Consider the following 17,304-nt stretch of genomic DNA (forward strand, 5'->3'; position numbering starts at 1 on the left):
TCTTCGGGTGTGATTTTTCCGGACTGGAGAAAGAATCTGCTGTTCCTGTCTCAATATTTTTCCCTTCTTTCCTGATTCTTGCCAAGGTTCGCTTTGAAATACCAGTGGCAGCCAGTACTCTTGCACACACGATTTTCAGTGGAATTGGTATTCCATTTCAGCCTCTTCTGACATGAATTTCCATACATTGTATGCTATTTCATGTCCTTGACTATGAACTACTCTATATGATTTCAAACCTTAGACAGTGCCATAATGAGGGTGCTCAGAAGGAGAATGTTTTCAGTATTAGCAATAGCGGTAGTAGCAGAACGATCTGAACACTCGGAATGCTAGTAACCAACTAACCCAACACCCCTCCAGTTGAGTGCGAGGGCGAGTCCAAGCAAACGAACTAAAATGTGTCCCTCGCGCTGGTGCCATAACTTCTCATCCGGGCTCTACAACTAACTTGAAGTTACTCGTAGCAACAGCTGCTCTACATGTAATTCAAGAATTAATTTAGGATTGTGAATAATATTTTTTCCATTTAGAATTTTCAGTGAATATTATTTTTTCCATTTACAATTTTCAGTATCTTTCTGTACTTTAGAATAATATGTAATACTGACTTCGTCATAATAATCTCTTGATTCATAGAAATGAAGGTGTACAAATTGTTTGCTTAATTTTATCTTTCTTTCCCAACAACACAGCCTTCTTATTGTCATCTCTACCTAGAGTGTACTGGAATCTATTGCAAATTTGAAATCTCAGTTCAATAACTCACCAAGTTTCTGCAGGTTTCGCTGCCTCTTCCTCCTCAACACCATCACTCCACTTTCAGTAGTGTGAATTGTGAAGCCCTCAGGAGGTTCTGGAGGACGTCCATCTTCTCTTGGAGGAACCACCATTCCCTCCTTGTACACCTCAACTGGTTCTATCTTCGCGTCTTCCTTCGCATCTTCTAATTCTATTTTAGACAGGGGATCATGCTCTAATGAACTATCTGCAAAACAAAATGAATAATAGAGGAACCACCATTCCCTCCTTGTACACCTCAATTGGTTCTATCTTCGCATCTTCTAATTCTATTTTAGACAGGGGATCATGCTCTAATGAACTATCTGCAAAACAAAATGAATAATAGATAGAGATCTATTTCCTTTGTCTTCGAGATAATAATTAAAACATTAGCCTAATAACTGGTATACTATAAATCACATCGGCATCCTCGACATTTCAGTGGTTGCCATTAGTCATGAAGTCCTCTGGTTCAAACTTAGCCAAGGGCAACGCTAAAATCATCGCCATGGCTTCCTTCAAAACAGAAAGTCAAAGGTCTACTTTCATAAAAATGCTTTCTTACCCATGAGAAAATTCAAGTCTGTTAGACATCTCAGTCTATCAGGCTATTACAGGGGCTTATCAATGCCGTATTCTATCCTCTCCTACCACAGAAACAGAATTAAGGCAGGAAGGTCTTTTTAATCATAGAAAACCATTTTACACTTTTGTTTAACGTAATTTCAAAATAAGAAAGCAAGTTTTTTCTATAAAAGCTTCGGAAAAATATAAAAATAACTGTTCCTTTACGATGTTACTAAAGATATTACTATATACAGTTAATTTTCTTGAATTGTATCGTTCAAAAGACATCTAAATGAAATCATTTACTATGCACCAAAAGAAAATCTACTTCAGTTTCCTACAATTCGTACAAAAAAAGGCATCCCAAAAAGTAAGATATTTGACAACTGTGCAATTTGACTTCATGTAATTCATTTTGCACAAATTTGTTTAAAATAGCTATTCATATATTCTAAGCATTTTTAATATTGTCCCACTCACGAAAATAAGTGTTTAAAAGTGATGTGAATAATTAAATACATTGATGTACGAGATTCCTTTTAAATTTGGCAATACAATCATTCAGATCTTTGAGGAAATTTAACCACACATAACGGGATGAGGGGAAGGCGGAGGGCAATTTACAAATAATTGCCGTTAATCCTTAAGTAAGGGGGACCTCTCTCCATCTGTACAGTTGGAGATTAATAACAATAAACGGCAGATATAATTGTGTATATAATTAATTTTCTCTTAGTAAAAATATGTTTCAGTTAATAATATATACTGCACGTGCTAAAAATCACTACGAAAAAAATGACATGATTTGGACTAAATAAACACTGTATACCTTCGGTTCCAAACAAAGATCCATTTATTTTTTACGAAAAATTACTATATTTTATGTGAATCATTCCCGATAATAATACGACTATTAGATACTGGATATGAACCAAATCCACCCAAGAATTCAAGAAAAACTGATGTACACAGGCAATCAAACAGATACACAGGAAGATGGGCAAATGGCATGTCAAATAGATGGTAGAAATGTATATTTATGTGAATAAATCAAAATTTAATTTTGCAGCACCATTAAAAAGTGAACCTTGTGTAGAAAACAACGGAAATAAATACCTTTACAAAACAATAACTCTGTTAAAATAACTGACTGAAATTAAAAGTTACAAAAATAATTATCATAAGAAAATAATAAATTTTAGAATTCTGAAATCTTCTGAAAGAAATGTAGAAATATGTTCACAACAAATAAAAAGCAAGAAGGTGAATGGAGTATATCCAAGTGCCTGAGCATTATGTAAATGTTACCATTATAGTTATCCCTGACTGAGGTTCTGGCTGATATGTACATCTATTATCAGATAGCATATCTCACTTGACAATGTGTGTCAGAGGAAGAACAATTGTTCAATGCATCTGAAGTCTGATTTGTGTAATATGTAGCTAGTAGGCAATGTATGCCACCCTACCCCAGTATATCGTGGCCTATTTGCCACATAAGTGTTGTCTTGTTGATATCACTTGTGAGGTTCAGATCTGTCTTCGGGCAGTTGACTGAACAACAACAACCGTTATAGTAGAATTAACGTTTCTTTCGACTTCTGACAACTCACTAGCAGTATGGCTTACAATCACTAGCTGCACAGCTTATAGGTTGTCATAGCAACCGAGGTTAACCTTGGAAGCAGCCAATTACAGTTTCACGCCCTCTGCTCTCTTTACCCAAGCTTACGGGCAATGCTGCCACATTATCGAATATATAGCTGACTGACTTACTGACTGGCTGCTAGAAGTAGTTGCAAGTTGGCAATGTTGCCATGACAGCATACCCGTAAACCATGCAGCTAGCGAGCTGTCAGAAGTCGAAAGAAATGTTCATTCCACTATACAATAAAATAACAATTTCAATTTCCACCCTACACATAAAACCTTATAAAAATTAAAAGCATAATAAACTTCAAAAACCATTATTGTATTTAGCTATGTATTCTCCAACTGACTGAAATGTCGAGCACTTGAGCCTAAATCATTGGCTCTTCTAAACTGATGTCTAGCACTAAAACAAGACGTAAGTGCAAGTTTGAACCAATAAATTATTGAGATTTGCGATAGATTAATTAGTTTAGGAAATTGTATATTTATTATGTAGAACTACATTTGTATATAGATCTTTTGTTAAATTATTAAGTTTTGTACTTTTGTGAACAATATCAATAAAGCTATCTATCTATCATATTAGGTCTCTTCAAACATGCCAATAAACTGATGTCTGCTTAACTCATGCATATTTTCAATTTATGCCATTCATACTAGTACTGTACGTTAATATGATCATTAACACAGACGGCTCTGGACCAGAGAAATTATGAATCATGTTTTCATCCCACTCTTCATCAGAGGTTTCAACAGTAACGAACATCAAATGCTAAGTCATACATTTGGCTGGTGTTACAGAAGTACATATCAATATTCTAAAACTAATTTACTAGAAAACACGGAAAAGGAGCAAATACTTCTTAAATGGACAAGTTAGTTGGAGGTAAGATTCAAGATGTATTGTTAATTCTTATGCAGCACCATAATATATAATAAGAGAATGTGTGGCCCCACAAAACCAAACAAAGCTCTTGTCATTGCTGACAGCAATTCTGGGTGAAGCAGACCACTATTATTAATCTACGATAATCTGAAATCATGCATAATATAGAATTTTGCATGAGGAACAGTTATCGAACTACAAAATATTAATAGAACATGCAAAGATACTGGTGGTAACAGTGGTAGTGATTTCCATCCCAATGAAGTCTTTAGTTCTCTTTAATTGATTTCAGTTAAATTAGGTTTAATTCATACCTATCTTCAAGTCCTGAAACATGTGCATGTACACTGGTACTATTGTTACATACAGAAGGCAAAGGACCAGTGAGATTGTAAATCAACATTCTCACTCTTTTCTACTACAGGCCTTCACAATCATTATCAAGCTGATAAGTTACAAAAAGTTTAGGACATTGTAATGATGCATGATACAAAGAATTTTCCCCATATTTAACTTTATTCATACAGGAAGTTTTCTCTTACATGCAATGAATCTACCTCATGATTTTTTTTTCCATCTAAAAATTCACTGATCCCCGAAATGAAGCAATTATAGTAACCACTTACCATTCAGGGAAGTGTAACATTTACCAGTCAAGTCATCATCAGTGGTGGTGTTATTAGATCCAATGTTCGTGAATTCAAATCTGGCTAAACAGTGGAGTTAAAACTAATAATACACTAGGGCATTCGATAAATGCTGTAAATCAATGCTCCTAGCGGTGATCATTGAAATCATGTACTATGTAATAGAGCAGTGATTATTTCATAAATCTGCAATATTGAAAGTCTCGAAGTAGCCAAATTTTGTAAATTCAATGATCATTTCTGATTTGTAGTAAACAATACAGTCCTAAAAGTACAAACAAATGTGCCTCATAAAAATCCAAGTTGCAAGAGAAAAACATGCAAGTCAGGGTATTACAAGAAGACTGTGGAAAAGAAGTCCTACCATAATGAACTACTGTAAGTTGAGTGGAAGTGAGGCATTCGTTTTCAATCAAGATTGACATCCGAATAGCTTTAGATTGATCAGTGAGAGATATCCAGAAATGCTGCTGTAGGTGGAGTCCGCCATCTTCCAAGAATTTAGCAACATATTGTTAACACGACAGGAGACTATATTTGAAGTAGGCTATGTAATGTGAAAAGTAACCTAAATAAATTTAGTGTGAAACAGTAACTATGTTGCCATAATTTTTTGAATGTCCTAGTACATATCCTTAGCATGTAAAGCAGGCAGCAATCATAATATATTACAGACTTATGGTAAACAAAAGAATCCTGAATGAGAGAGTACCAGACAAACTTTTTTAACCATTTCTCACTTACGTCCAAATTCAACTCTGCTAGTCATCATCCTTGCTATCATCCCAATAGTGAGAATAGAATTTTTTTTGTGGTTTATTTTACAACGCTTTATCAACTACTATTACCTAGCATCTGACTGAATTGAAGGTGATGTCAGAAATATGGGTCCAGGGTCCAGCACCAAAAATTACCCAGCATTTGCTCTTAATGGGTTGAGGAAAACCCCAGAAAAATCCTCAACTAGGTAACTTGTCCCAACAAGGATTTGAACCCGGGCCAGTCTGCTTCATGGTCAGGCATGCTAACCGTTACTCCACAGTGGTGGACAAGAATAGAATTTTTCCTTATAGATGCAGTCACCTTAGAAATGCAATTTTAACATTTTAAGGTCTTGGTTAACGATATTTGATGGCATGGAAACCAACTAACCACTTAACATTTATTAGTCAATGAAACTCTCACACAGCTTATTACTAAAAAGGAACAGTGCTTACTTCTTACACTCTATATCGTATTTACCTAGACTGCCACCAGCTACAACAGACTCAATAGTGGCCAGGATGCCAGCCTCCTTGTCAGCTTTGGTGGGTATCTTCTTGGTGATACGCTTTTTGCGTGACTGCTGCTGCTGCTCCATTGTTAAGGACTTGATTTGGTGGAGTCCCATCTCTGACAGACATACCCCATCCATGTAGAACTGCGCCTGTGAGCTCAGCTTGGGCACCTCTGAAAGAATATTCAGAATACTGCTGTACACCATAATATGCACTGATGGCCAAAGATCTACATATTACTGTCAAAAATTGGGGTACCTACATGATGCAATGGCATCTATTACACGAGTAAAAACGGTACTTTTTCTGATGTGGTCCAGCAAAGTTGGTTTAAAAAAATTATTCGAAAACAACAAACAAAAGTCTACATAAAGATTAATTTTAGGTCCTACAAAATTATCTATTATGGTACCACTATATTGTTAACAAACAAAAGGACAACATGCCAAAGATTATTTTTATTTCGTTTCAACAATCCATTATTATAAATAGATGCACTAAATCTCATTCCACCCTCTACAGAGCATGACGTTTTTGTTAAATCACTTACTTCATAAAAGATATTACAATTTTATTCTTATGTAAGATGCTGTTAAAATCGTAACAATAGTTCAGCTACATACAGATATTTCATACCTGGACTCTTAGTTGGTGTCGGTGGCTTTGGTGGAGGTGGAGGTGGTTGCAGATGAGGGGGAGGCACATCTCTGGGACGACACAAAACACAATTGTAGCCATCTTCTGCACATCTTTCAGCTTCGGATTCAGTGCGTATCTGGTCACATGAGCAATGTAACCATCTATAAAAGGAAGACAATAATTATAAGCACAGACAACACCAACCAGACAAAATCTATTACATATGTGCTCAATGCACAGAAGAGCAAAAACTACGAAATTAATACATTTACGTCTAAAATATTAAAAACATCTACAACATAACTACAATACTTCTGTTGTTACCATAAAAATGTAATTTAAATTTACAAACTACCATGTATTATTCTTACGTTATTAAGGAATTAACATAGATGTTAAAATTCGGACAGTACCAGTTGAATAGGATGTCTCTAAATAAATTAAACAAAACCAAACCTAGGCTACATTATTATCCAATTATCTCTAACCGTAAGTATTATGTGATAAGATACTCCAAGAAAATGAATACAGAAAAATTAACTCTAGGTGAGACATGTGCAGTTAACACTGGAAATTTATATGCATTTTGATATTATTACTGTAAATTATGTATTGAACTATTACTTAGTTATATGTGATAAGAGCTGAGGTAGATAATCATTAGGCCCACTTAGTACACCTATGTAGTTAGGCCTACAATTAGTACACCAGATGTACAGCTGTCAAAAAAAAAAAAGTGGCCACACTTGTGAACAGTGAAGTCCACTTCGGATAATGGTGATGTTACATGATGCATGAGCTAAACAACAACAATGACTGCAATGAGTAAGATACTCTTCCACCTAACCTGTATTTTTTTTTGCAAGAACATGAAAGTAGTTACAACCTTCGAAACACAATACATGTTTGTATTAACTCATATTTTAATTTCTTCGCCAGAAAAGGAAAAAAATTATAATAAAAAAATCCTCTCAAGCTCCTTTAAAGAGCATACTGCTCAGACTGCAACATACCTCTCACACTGAACACACTGAATGATGAGGTCCCCTTCATTGTACAGTTCTAAACAAGATGGACAAGTTGTGTGGGAAGCACAGGGCCCACATTCTGTGAAACTTTTCTGCCAACTGCAATTGAATCCTGGATCATTGGAGCCACACGACAGACAAGTTGCACACCTGTAAGAAATTAATTCAGCGTATCACAATTCTGGTACAACAAAAGAAGTCAAAGGTCCTGGGTTCGATACCAGGTTCCGGAACAATTTTTTTCATTAATATGGCTCAAATCAGCTTTACAGGAAACTAAATCTGGAAGCCAGATTTGCATAATCAATGAGCATGTGCCTTATAACATGAAACCACAATTTAAAGTCATACAGTATAGTATGCACTCGGTGTTGGGTCTTTGACGTTTGTCAACTCACTTGAGATATGAGGTCATAAAGGGAAGAATTGGACCATGGCCGTGTATTGTTGCTTGATAGCTCAGTGGTAGAGCATTAGTGCGCTTAGTCAAAGGTCCCGGGTACGATACCTGGTCCCAGAACAATTTTTCCCTTTAATATTATTCAAATCAGTTTTACAGGAAGTTAAACCTGGAAGCCAGATTCGCAAAAAGAGAAATCATTTGAAAACACTTGACCTTCAATCCAATAGCGCTATATACAACTGCTAGTACTACTCCTGCAGTTTTCTGTGGGAGTGTTAACAGTTGCACATAAAAGAACTACAACTGCTAACGTAACCTTATACAGTAGCAACTGTCATCTTTAGTCATATCACATTTGAGCAGGTTAAAACCATTTAATCCCGTTATGGGTATTCACCCTGACATGGTGAAAGGGCTTCTGCATGCTTTTTTAAGCAATATTTCAAGCAACTGAATAACACCCATAAAAGCTGCCATAAACACTACAACCATCCAGCTCGTCAAAAAGAAATAAATAAATAACAACACCTCTTTTCAGTACAAAAGAACTGTATTCCAAAGGTCAGATACCCAGAAACACCCAGACTGACAAAAAAAATATATTTGTCAACAGGGAACAATACTGCTGATCCTCTGGCAGCAAAAAAATTCAATAAAATTTTCATAGGAGAAAGTTTTGCAAATATTGGCTATATCTCAAATGTAAAAATTCACTGTTCTAATCAATCTGCGCACTACTGTACTAAATTAAGAACGTCTTATTTATGTGAAAATCTCCACATCGACAAAAGAATAAAGAAATTGCAGAACTATAATGAGAAGATATATAAAAATCTATTCAAATTAACTACTAACATAATCAGAAAACAACATCTTGAATGCTGTAGTTTTAAGTAAAAGTAAATTACAACAAAAGGTCTGCAGACAAGACAACTCATGTTCTTTCATTATTCAGAAGAGATTTTAAAACTTATCAAGAACACCAATGTAAATTCTTAATGAAAACTAGAACGAAATATATGAAGAGTCTGCTAATTTACCATTTGCACTTCCAGTTGCCATGGGGAACATAATCCAGTGGTGGATCCATGCAGTAGATATGGTATGAAATGTCACAGTCATCACACAGAATCAGCCGTCCCTCATCATTTCTCTGTCCACAGCCTTCACAAACTGTACAATCCAAACATCTCCAACCCTTCTGAAGAATAACTTTTGTAACCTGAAATAAAAACAAAACAAGATATGACTACTTTTCTTCTGAAAATAATTTTACGTATAAATCGTAATATAGTGAACACCAGTAGGGGAAGTTATCCCCACCCACATGAAATGTGCATTCGACACAACACTCGCCTATCACGTAGAGTGTCTGATGAGCTAGTAGGGGAAGAGTGAAAGGGGTCGTGGGCGGAGCCTCTACGTTCGCTATATTGCGATTTGCCCAATTTTACCATATAGGAGTGCCGATCCATTAGTTTGACTCGCATTTCATTCATCTACGAAATCAGTGATAGGATGCTGTTAGCATGCAACATAATAAATTTACATATATTATGGCTTGATTGTTCAAATAGCTTTCTTTTTAACTACTTAATGACATTAATTATTATCCTTTGTGCTATTTTCATAATGTGTTAATGTATCATGATGTACTGCTGAAAACTTTATTTTTCTTGGGGGGTGGGGGGGCTTTGAAGAAACTCATACGACAGTCTTATACACGCATACATTTAAAAGCCAGTAAGAACTTTAAGACATGGTGAAATATGTGCAATCTAGATATCACTGAGTTCTGCATTGAATGCTTAATACAGACGTATTAAAAGAATTATTTTTATAGTTTTTAACATTTCAGTCCCCTTAGGCCAGTCTTGCGATGGCGACTAGTACTTTAGAGCGAGAGCTCTTTTCTGCCTGCTGTGCACACGCGGAGCTCTTTTACCTGTAAACATTGCTAAAGGATGTACAGATCTTAGAACACAGCGCATCATGACGGAACTGAAGTGCTTAAAGCTTTAAAGGAAGAGAGTGGAAAATAGGATATTTATGCTTCGAACATGGTGATGAAGTCCAGTGTTTGTTGTGTAAAAAATATATCATTTGCAAAAAAGCAACATAAAATGGCATTATGAGACGCAACATGAAAAAAAATATATATAGGCATTATTCAGGAGAAGAGAGAAATAAATTGCTTTCGGAATTGACATCAAAGGTAAATTAATTTACATTTGGTAGACTGCATCTAGATTCCTTTTATTTCTTTATTTTAAATGTATTGTTGATGTTTTATTTGTTGCTTGTTTCTGGATATTTACTTTTATTAGATTACGTGTTTCTTTAATTTAGAAATAATATTTTATCTTTGATTGCACTTTAACTTATACTATTACTAAGCTCAAAAAGCTAATTCACTTTTATTCCAATAACTATTTTCAGAATTTTAAGCAAATATGAACTAAACATTTTGAAAACTTTGATGCAAGGAGCTTTTTTAGTAACATCAATATAAAAATATACTTAAAAATATAATTTCAAAACTATTAGACCTAATTGCACCAAATTTTGTACAGATGATATTATTATAGATCTGTTTATATAGTTTAAATTTCACAAATTTTGGCCGAAACTGTGGAAGTTTTAAAAATCATACATATCCCCTTAAATGATTGACCCCAAAAATTACGATGGCTCTCAATATCTTCATTTAATCAATTTGTTTTTTCATATTACGTGCATCTCACAAATCGCTCTAAGAAAACTCATTACATAATCACGACTGGAGAGTAAGGACTACATTTTACAATCACACAATCAATATTCTCTATTTCAATCAATACTGTCATTATTTTTTCAACAAATACTCAAAAGTACTTAGAGATCACACAAGTGGAGCAGGTAGACCCTATTAGTTTCTCCTAACCAATGAAGTGAAGTATTTACATAATAAATAATTGCTGTTAACAAGAAAATAGTTCACATACAATTAAATTTTCCTATTTCTCTTTTTGTTTCTAAAAAAACCCTTCCCTTTGCGATTTGTTTATATATGTACATGTTTATTAAATAACTGAATAATTAGCCCTATTACATAGCCAGAAATTTAGTAACGCAAGTTATTGTAATAATTGCTGCCTTTATTCGCTGCATGTGCATGTACATCCCTGACGTCTACATTACGACGCTACGTAGCGGATGCGCTATGCACTCGTGATCAAGGTCGAGCTCTTATACCATGATTGGGAGCTAATATCGTCTCATCCCTGCCTTAAGCACTATGTAATAAAGAACTAAATGCAAATTGCAGGAACATCAATAAAGGACAGTGAAACGTCGCTATAACTACAAAAGATCGTAACATTTAAGAGGTTGGAACTCTCTTAATCTTCAAATAAAGAAAAGGGAAAGGGATCCTATATATTGGAGCTACTATAAATTAATGTCATCTGTCATTTTAAAGGTCTTCCCAGTCTTTCGTTCTCTTTTGGCCAATAGCCCAAAATTTGTAGAGGTATTTAGTCATATTTATTCATTTATTCTTCCAAGTAACATGCACCCAATTATATACTGCCAAGGAAGTGTGTGATTTCTAGTTTCAGCACAATTTAGTCACTACCGAGTGTATCAACTGTTTTCTAATAAACATTATCCTTAATATGTTTAATCTTGAAAGTCTTGTTTCTGAAGAGTCAAACTATCAACTGTCACACACTGTTAAATTGTTGTACATCATTTTATCTTACAATAGTTTGACTTGAAAACATGATTTAAATTTCAAGTATTCTTACTACATATAATATGAGCTGGACTTATATCAATGATATTTTATATGGAAAGAGAGAAAGAGAAAATGAAAGACCAAAGAAAGAAAGAAAGAAAGAGAGGGGGGAAGAAAGAGCGGGGGAAAGAAAGACCAAAAGAAAGAAAGAGACATCTATGTCGGCACAATAAGTGATGTAAACTTCACTATTAAATGCAATTATCGTATACTGTATTAATAGGGATATTCTGAACTAGCACCAATAGATGGCGCACATGTACTTTGAAGGATGTGCTTTGAGTGTGCATTTGTTTACCAGTATATAAGCATTGAGGAATTACGTAGTGTATTAATACATAAAATACTCTTACAAACAACTCAAAATGCCAAATTTTTGTTGTGTTCCTATATGTAAAAACCAGGGAAAGCTTTTTGTCTTCAATCAGATCCCAAAAGATTCTGAAAATATGCTTTCAACCTTAAAAAAAATATAACTAATTAAATTTTGCCTCGAAAATATTAGCTATTAAACAAAAAGAAGTATTTCAAGTAAGAAATTGGTGGCTACAGTTTCATTTTGGAAGAGGGCAAAGAAAAATTGTAATAAAAACACATGCAACCTCAACAGCAAGCTACGAGGGGGATCCAGGAAATAACGACCGTTCGCGCATACCCGCCACGCAGCTGACTCCCCTTCCTTCTTTGAAGGTCAACTGGCTTCCTTAACATGTGTTCTCATAATGTTGTGAGTACTGGTTGCAACAAGTCGCCATTGTGCATTTTGTGTTGCTTCAAAATGAACGACGTGATTGATAATCCTGCCGACTGTGAGGTGAGGAGTGTGATTCGATTTTTGAATGCCCGACATTTGAAACCTGCAGAAATTTACCGGCAATTGAAAGAAGTGTATGGTGATACTGTAATGAATGAAAGAAATGTGAGAAAATGGTGCGAAATGTTCAACAATGGGCGAACAAATGTCCATGATGAAACTCGACCCGGACGCCCATCACTCATCACAGAAGACCTGAAGACTAAAGTGAATGACAGAATCTTGCAAGACAGGCACACATCACTCGACGAATTGCTGAAAGACTTTCTGGGTGGTATGCGTTTTGGAAGTGATGAAGAGTTGAATAAGACAGTAAACACCTGGCTTAATGAACTGGCGGCAGAGGAGTATAACACGGGAATTCTAAAGTTAGTGAACAGATACGACAAATGTTTAAATGTAGGTGGTGATTATGTAGAGAAGTAAAGGAAGCTTCAGTTATGTAACAGACTTTGTTTTTTCAAATAAATATATTTTTTTAATTATTACAACAAAACGGTCGTTATTTCCTGGATCCCCCTCGTATATTCGATCAGATTAAATTCAGTACTTGTAGGAGTCTCCGAAGTTTATGCCTGATTTTACAATGGGGTGATAATAGGCCTACAGTAAACTTTCTATTAACTGGTATGTTTATTATCCAGGACGATCCGTAATGGAAAAAAAAAATATAGGCCTATAAATAATAGTCTATGTATAAAACAAGACTCCAAAAATACATTTCGTCAATAATTCCTTTAATGTAGACTAATTATTAAAACCATGTTTCAACTTCAAATTTTCAAAATCATCCTACTTAACCTCCTACTACTGCGATCATATTATAACATTCTATTAAAAATTGCATTTGATCTTTCTGCAACTAGAGAAAAAATACGACGAATTCAAGCCTTACAGTCTCTTCCATATAAAAAACACATTGGTGGCTGCATATCCTGTTTTTCGCGTATGGTACTTACAATAATATATATTTAACAAAATATTCCATAAAATGTTTTGAATTTCAAATAATCGGAGACCTAGTGCTTTTAAATATTTAAGAGGCAATATTGACCTTCGACAAAGTTCCATACTACAGATTTCCACATCCATCTCTTAAGGGGAGTCACTCAATATTATACAAGTTTATGCTATTATTTATTGTAAATTAAATTAAATTATGGGGTAAGAAAATAATGAATTGTATTAAATTATACTAGGTTATACAAAATAAATATAATTTTGACACGCACAGAAAACAAATGGGAGAACGTAATCAACTGTAACATATGACATAATATAGCCCTACAACATGTTGTGCCTCAAGAAACTCTCCTGCCATCTAATGGTAAAACTTTGCATAAGATATCCCTATTATACTCATATATTATTTACTCATGGTGTATGAATGATTGGCTAAATCTTGAAAGGCTTCAGTTTCATTATGCAAAATTCATTTCACAACTGTATACTGTTATTCTCCATTGAGAGTTGCTCAATAAGACACCAACCTTAACATTTACGCAGTAAGGATGGTAACACTGGCCACATTGTGCACAAGCAATAAGGCAACCTTCCTGATCGATGCCAATAGCACCGCACATCACACAAATGTCCTGAGTCAAAACGAATTTGTCTTTGGCTGAACACAACACCAGGCGGTTTTCCACACCTGGTTCCTCTTCAGACTTGTTGAAGGAAGAATCCGCTTGAGGGCGCTGCAATTAAATACAAAAAGCATTTTCCTCATTAGAAACGGTTATCCCAAACAATTTCGGTTATCCCAAAATTTTTACTGGAATAACTTGAACAAAGATTATATATCCTCAGACATAACCACAAACAAAACGAAATCATGTTCTGAATCCAATGTTCATGACCTTTCGCACACATATTAAGAGGCACATTAATGAGGAAGTGATGAATGTTTTCTCTCTCATTAACGAAAAAGTTTAAAATTAACTGGCTTTACACACGAATTTCATTCATGTTCTGCAATGTCGCCACATATTTTACTGAAAATATCAGTTAGTACTAAACCCAGTTTACATGTAAATTAATTCTATACAACAACATATTTACAAACTAACCTCGAGTTAGTTATGTCAGTTAAAAATAACCCATAGTTAGTGACTTTTATTTAAGAATATTACTAGAGTATACATTTAGATTTGAAAAATATTATAATAGACTATTCAGACCACACTTTCATGATCACTATAAAACAAGAGATAGATATTGAGAAGAAAACTGCCTACCTGCAAGCCAAGTCCTGGTACACCAAAGATGCCTCTCATTTTGGCTTTTGGTCCTCGTTTCCGCCCGAATTCTGTAACTCTCTGTCGTTTCTGGTAACCTCCGACCACCTTGCCAACTCCACTCCCACCTTTGCCAATGCCTTTGGGTCGCCCTGCTATGGTGCTCAAGCCCAGCTTCTTCTTGGCAATCTTACTGGCACAAAATGGTTTCCCTTTACCCAGTCCAACAGCTCTTATGGGTCCATCATCAGAATACTGCAAACAGAAAACTTGTTTATTAAATACCAATACACTCAACATAATTACTTCTACGCCTACCATAATGAAAGAATCCACTTCTGACATTTCTAATGAAGTATGTGAAAGGTACAGATCCAGAACACAGTGTTGCAGCAAGCAGCAATTCCCCTTCTCTCACCCAAAAGGTAGACAGCAGGCAGATGGGTGGGCAAGCAGGCAGAAATTTTGTGTTCATTACTGATAAGCATGGGAGTATTTACGAAACAACTGAGCTAAGGATATATGTGGCAACACAGTCTTCACTTGTTCTATGGCACAGGAAAGGCAGGTAACAAATACAGTTTCTATTGGGTAATCCATTCTGATGGAGGGTAGAAGTTAAAAAAAATTGACATTACGGGACTGCTAGAAATAGATTCACTGCTTGTGACAGTAATAATGTATTTCATCACATAATCGTCGTATTTTTACTACTTTTTTTTTTACATGAAAATATACATTGTGGCCATTATGTTAAGATTAAATTAAAATGGTAACGATCGATCACGTCAACTTTCAGTGATCTGCTTACATGTAACAGGGAGTTTGCAAGCAAGAAGGGCCAAGTTACATTATTCAAAACAGGAGAGGGGAAGAAGGGGAACCAGTATTAGTGTGGGATGCTGAAACCATAACGTGAATAATACCTTAAAGAATAAAAATTACTGTGGTGTTATTGAATTAAAAACACTTTTTAATTTACAAAAACAATGCATAACATTATTGAATAGCATGTATCGGTACATCTGATGCACTGAAATCGATATTATCCGACTACTGGACCAGGCCATGGAAAGATGATTGGCCTAGTTCTAAAAAAAAGTATTTGAACACTCGTAAACAATCACTACTCAGAACCAAAAACTATACTGAATTGAAGGCATTTATGGCTATTGGCTTGACACCTTCACTCCATTCCATTCGCTTTCGTCAACTGCCACTACTGTTTCTCGCACATTCGACCTTGAGCATAAAGATACTTTGTGTTGCAGTGGCGGCACATTATTTTTTAATAGTTCATGATTGTGATAAACAGAAACATCCATGCGATAATTATGCGTCGAAAATTTAAAGTTCTGATCAGTTTGTCTATAAATATGGGTAACCATTACGTGATGGCAACGATTATGCAATGAAATACGGTATGTAGGTATTGACTGATGGTCTAGCAGTCCAATGGACGCTGGGCATGTACTAATTAGTATAACTGTTCTTCTGACTTTCCAATACTGTCCAGCTATAGTGCTGCAGTTCAAGCCTTTGCATTTTTGTAGATGGTTATCTCATTGTATACATAAAGACATTATAAATAATTAATTCATAATTCGATAATAATTTGCTACCTTAAAACCTGGTTTTATAAATACGGCTAACTTTTTTTTTTTCCTAATGCCACCAGGTTGTCTTTCGACATTTCTGGTCTTCTCTCCTGGCCATGGCTTAGTTGTAACCCTCTTCTGAGGTTGGGGCACCTGGAAGGCGGAGTTACATTACCCCGATGATGTGATAGGATGATTATGATAATGTGGTGCCAGGAGAGGTCTTAAATCTAAACTTAACCTAAATTCCAGACCATGGACGAACACAGGAATAATTCCCTTTAAGGAAAAATTCCTGTGCTCTAACCGGGAATCGAACCCGGGACCTCATGAACTATAGCCAGAAGCTCTGACCACTAGACCATGAGGCTGGTCATACGGCTAATCTAAAGATTATGTTAAATTTAAGTTAAACCTAACCGAAAGTTTAACTCAACGTGCCATAATATAGAATCTTGGTTAAATTAAACCATGGTGGAATACGATTGGTATTACTGCTAGGAAAGAAAAGAAAAGCTGTTTAATCATATTATTGATTTAAAATAGCCAACGCTCATGGAGAATCTTCATTAAGAAACATCTCTGTTCTTCGATAACAGAGAAAATATCATAAAAAACCTTGTAGAGTACCAATACCACCTACTTCAGTATGTTTGTCAGACTTAACCTCAAATAGTTTCTCAACGCTGGCTACTATTGATATATTCCCAAACACATTGTAACTAGACCAAACCATGCATTGCCATCTGCGACAGAACTCACAATCAGCTTACTAATGACCTACAATATTAGTGTGCGTATTTTATAAGTTGTCTAAAATGTTTATGAAACAGAATTTAGTCCATTTGGGTCTAGTAAAATTAGGTAATATTGTTGTTGTCTAGTGCCTTGCATTTGGCAATGAAGCCATTAGCAGAAATTAGGTAATATTATTGTGTTTATAAATCAGGCCCTGTAGTAAATCTTACCAGGAGATTGTCTGTCACTCACAGTA

General features: G+C 35.2%; 1 protein-coding gene across 12 annotated transcripts in view; it reads right to left on the reverse strand.

Moving 5' to 3' along the window:
- LOC138703582 (histone-lysine N-methyltransferase 2C-like) overlaps window positions 1-17,304 on the reverse strand; it is a 235,804-nt gene that overhangs the window by 183,800 nt on the left and 34,700 nt on the right. For 11 of the 12 annotated variants that reach the window (XM_069831570.1, XM_069831573.1, XM_069831576.1 and 8 more), the window contains 7 exons: window positions 14,713-14,967; window positions 13,966-14,172; window positions 8,924-9,105; window positions 7,466-7,630; window positions 6,450-6,613; window positions 5,779-5,985; window positions 770-988 (listed from right to left, as the gene is read on the reverse strand). In XM_069831570.1, coding sequence (XP_069687671.1) covers window positions 770-988; window positions 5,779-5,985; window positions 6,450-6,613; window positions 7,466-7,630; window positions 8,924-9,105; window positions 13,966-14,172; window positions 14,713-14,967 — 1,399 coding nt within the window. The remainder of the gene's footprint in view (window positions 1-769; window positions 989-5,778; window positions 5,986-6,449; window positions 6,614-7,465; window positions 7,631-8,923; window positions 9,106-13,965; window positions 14,173-14,712; window positions 14,968-17,304) is intronic. The other variant, XM_069831575.1, reaches the window with a different exon arrangement.

Source organism: Periplaneta americana, chromosome 7, assembly GCF_040183065.1.
Source record: "Periplaneta americana isolate PAMFEO1 chromosome 7, P.americana_PAMFEO1_priV1, whole genome shotgun sequence".
NCBI lineage: Eukaryota > Metazoa > Arthropoda > Insecta > Blattodea > Blattidae > Periplaneta > Periplaneta americana.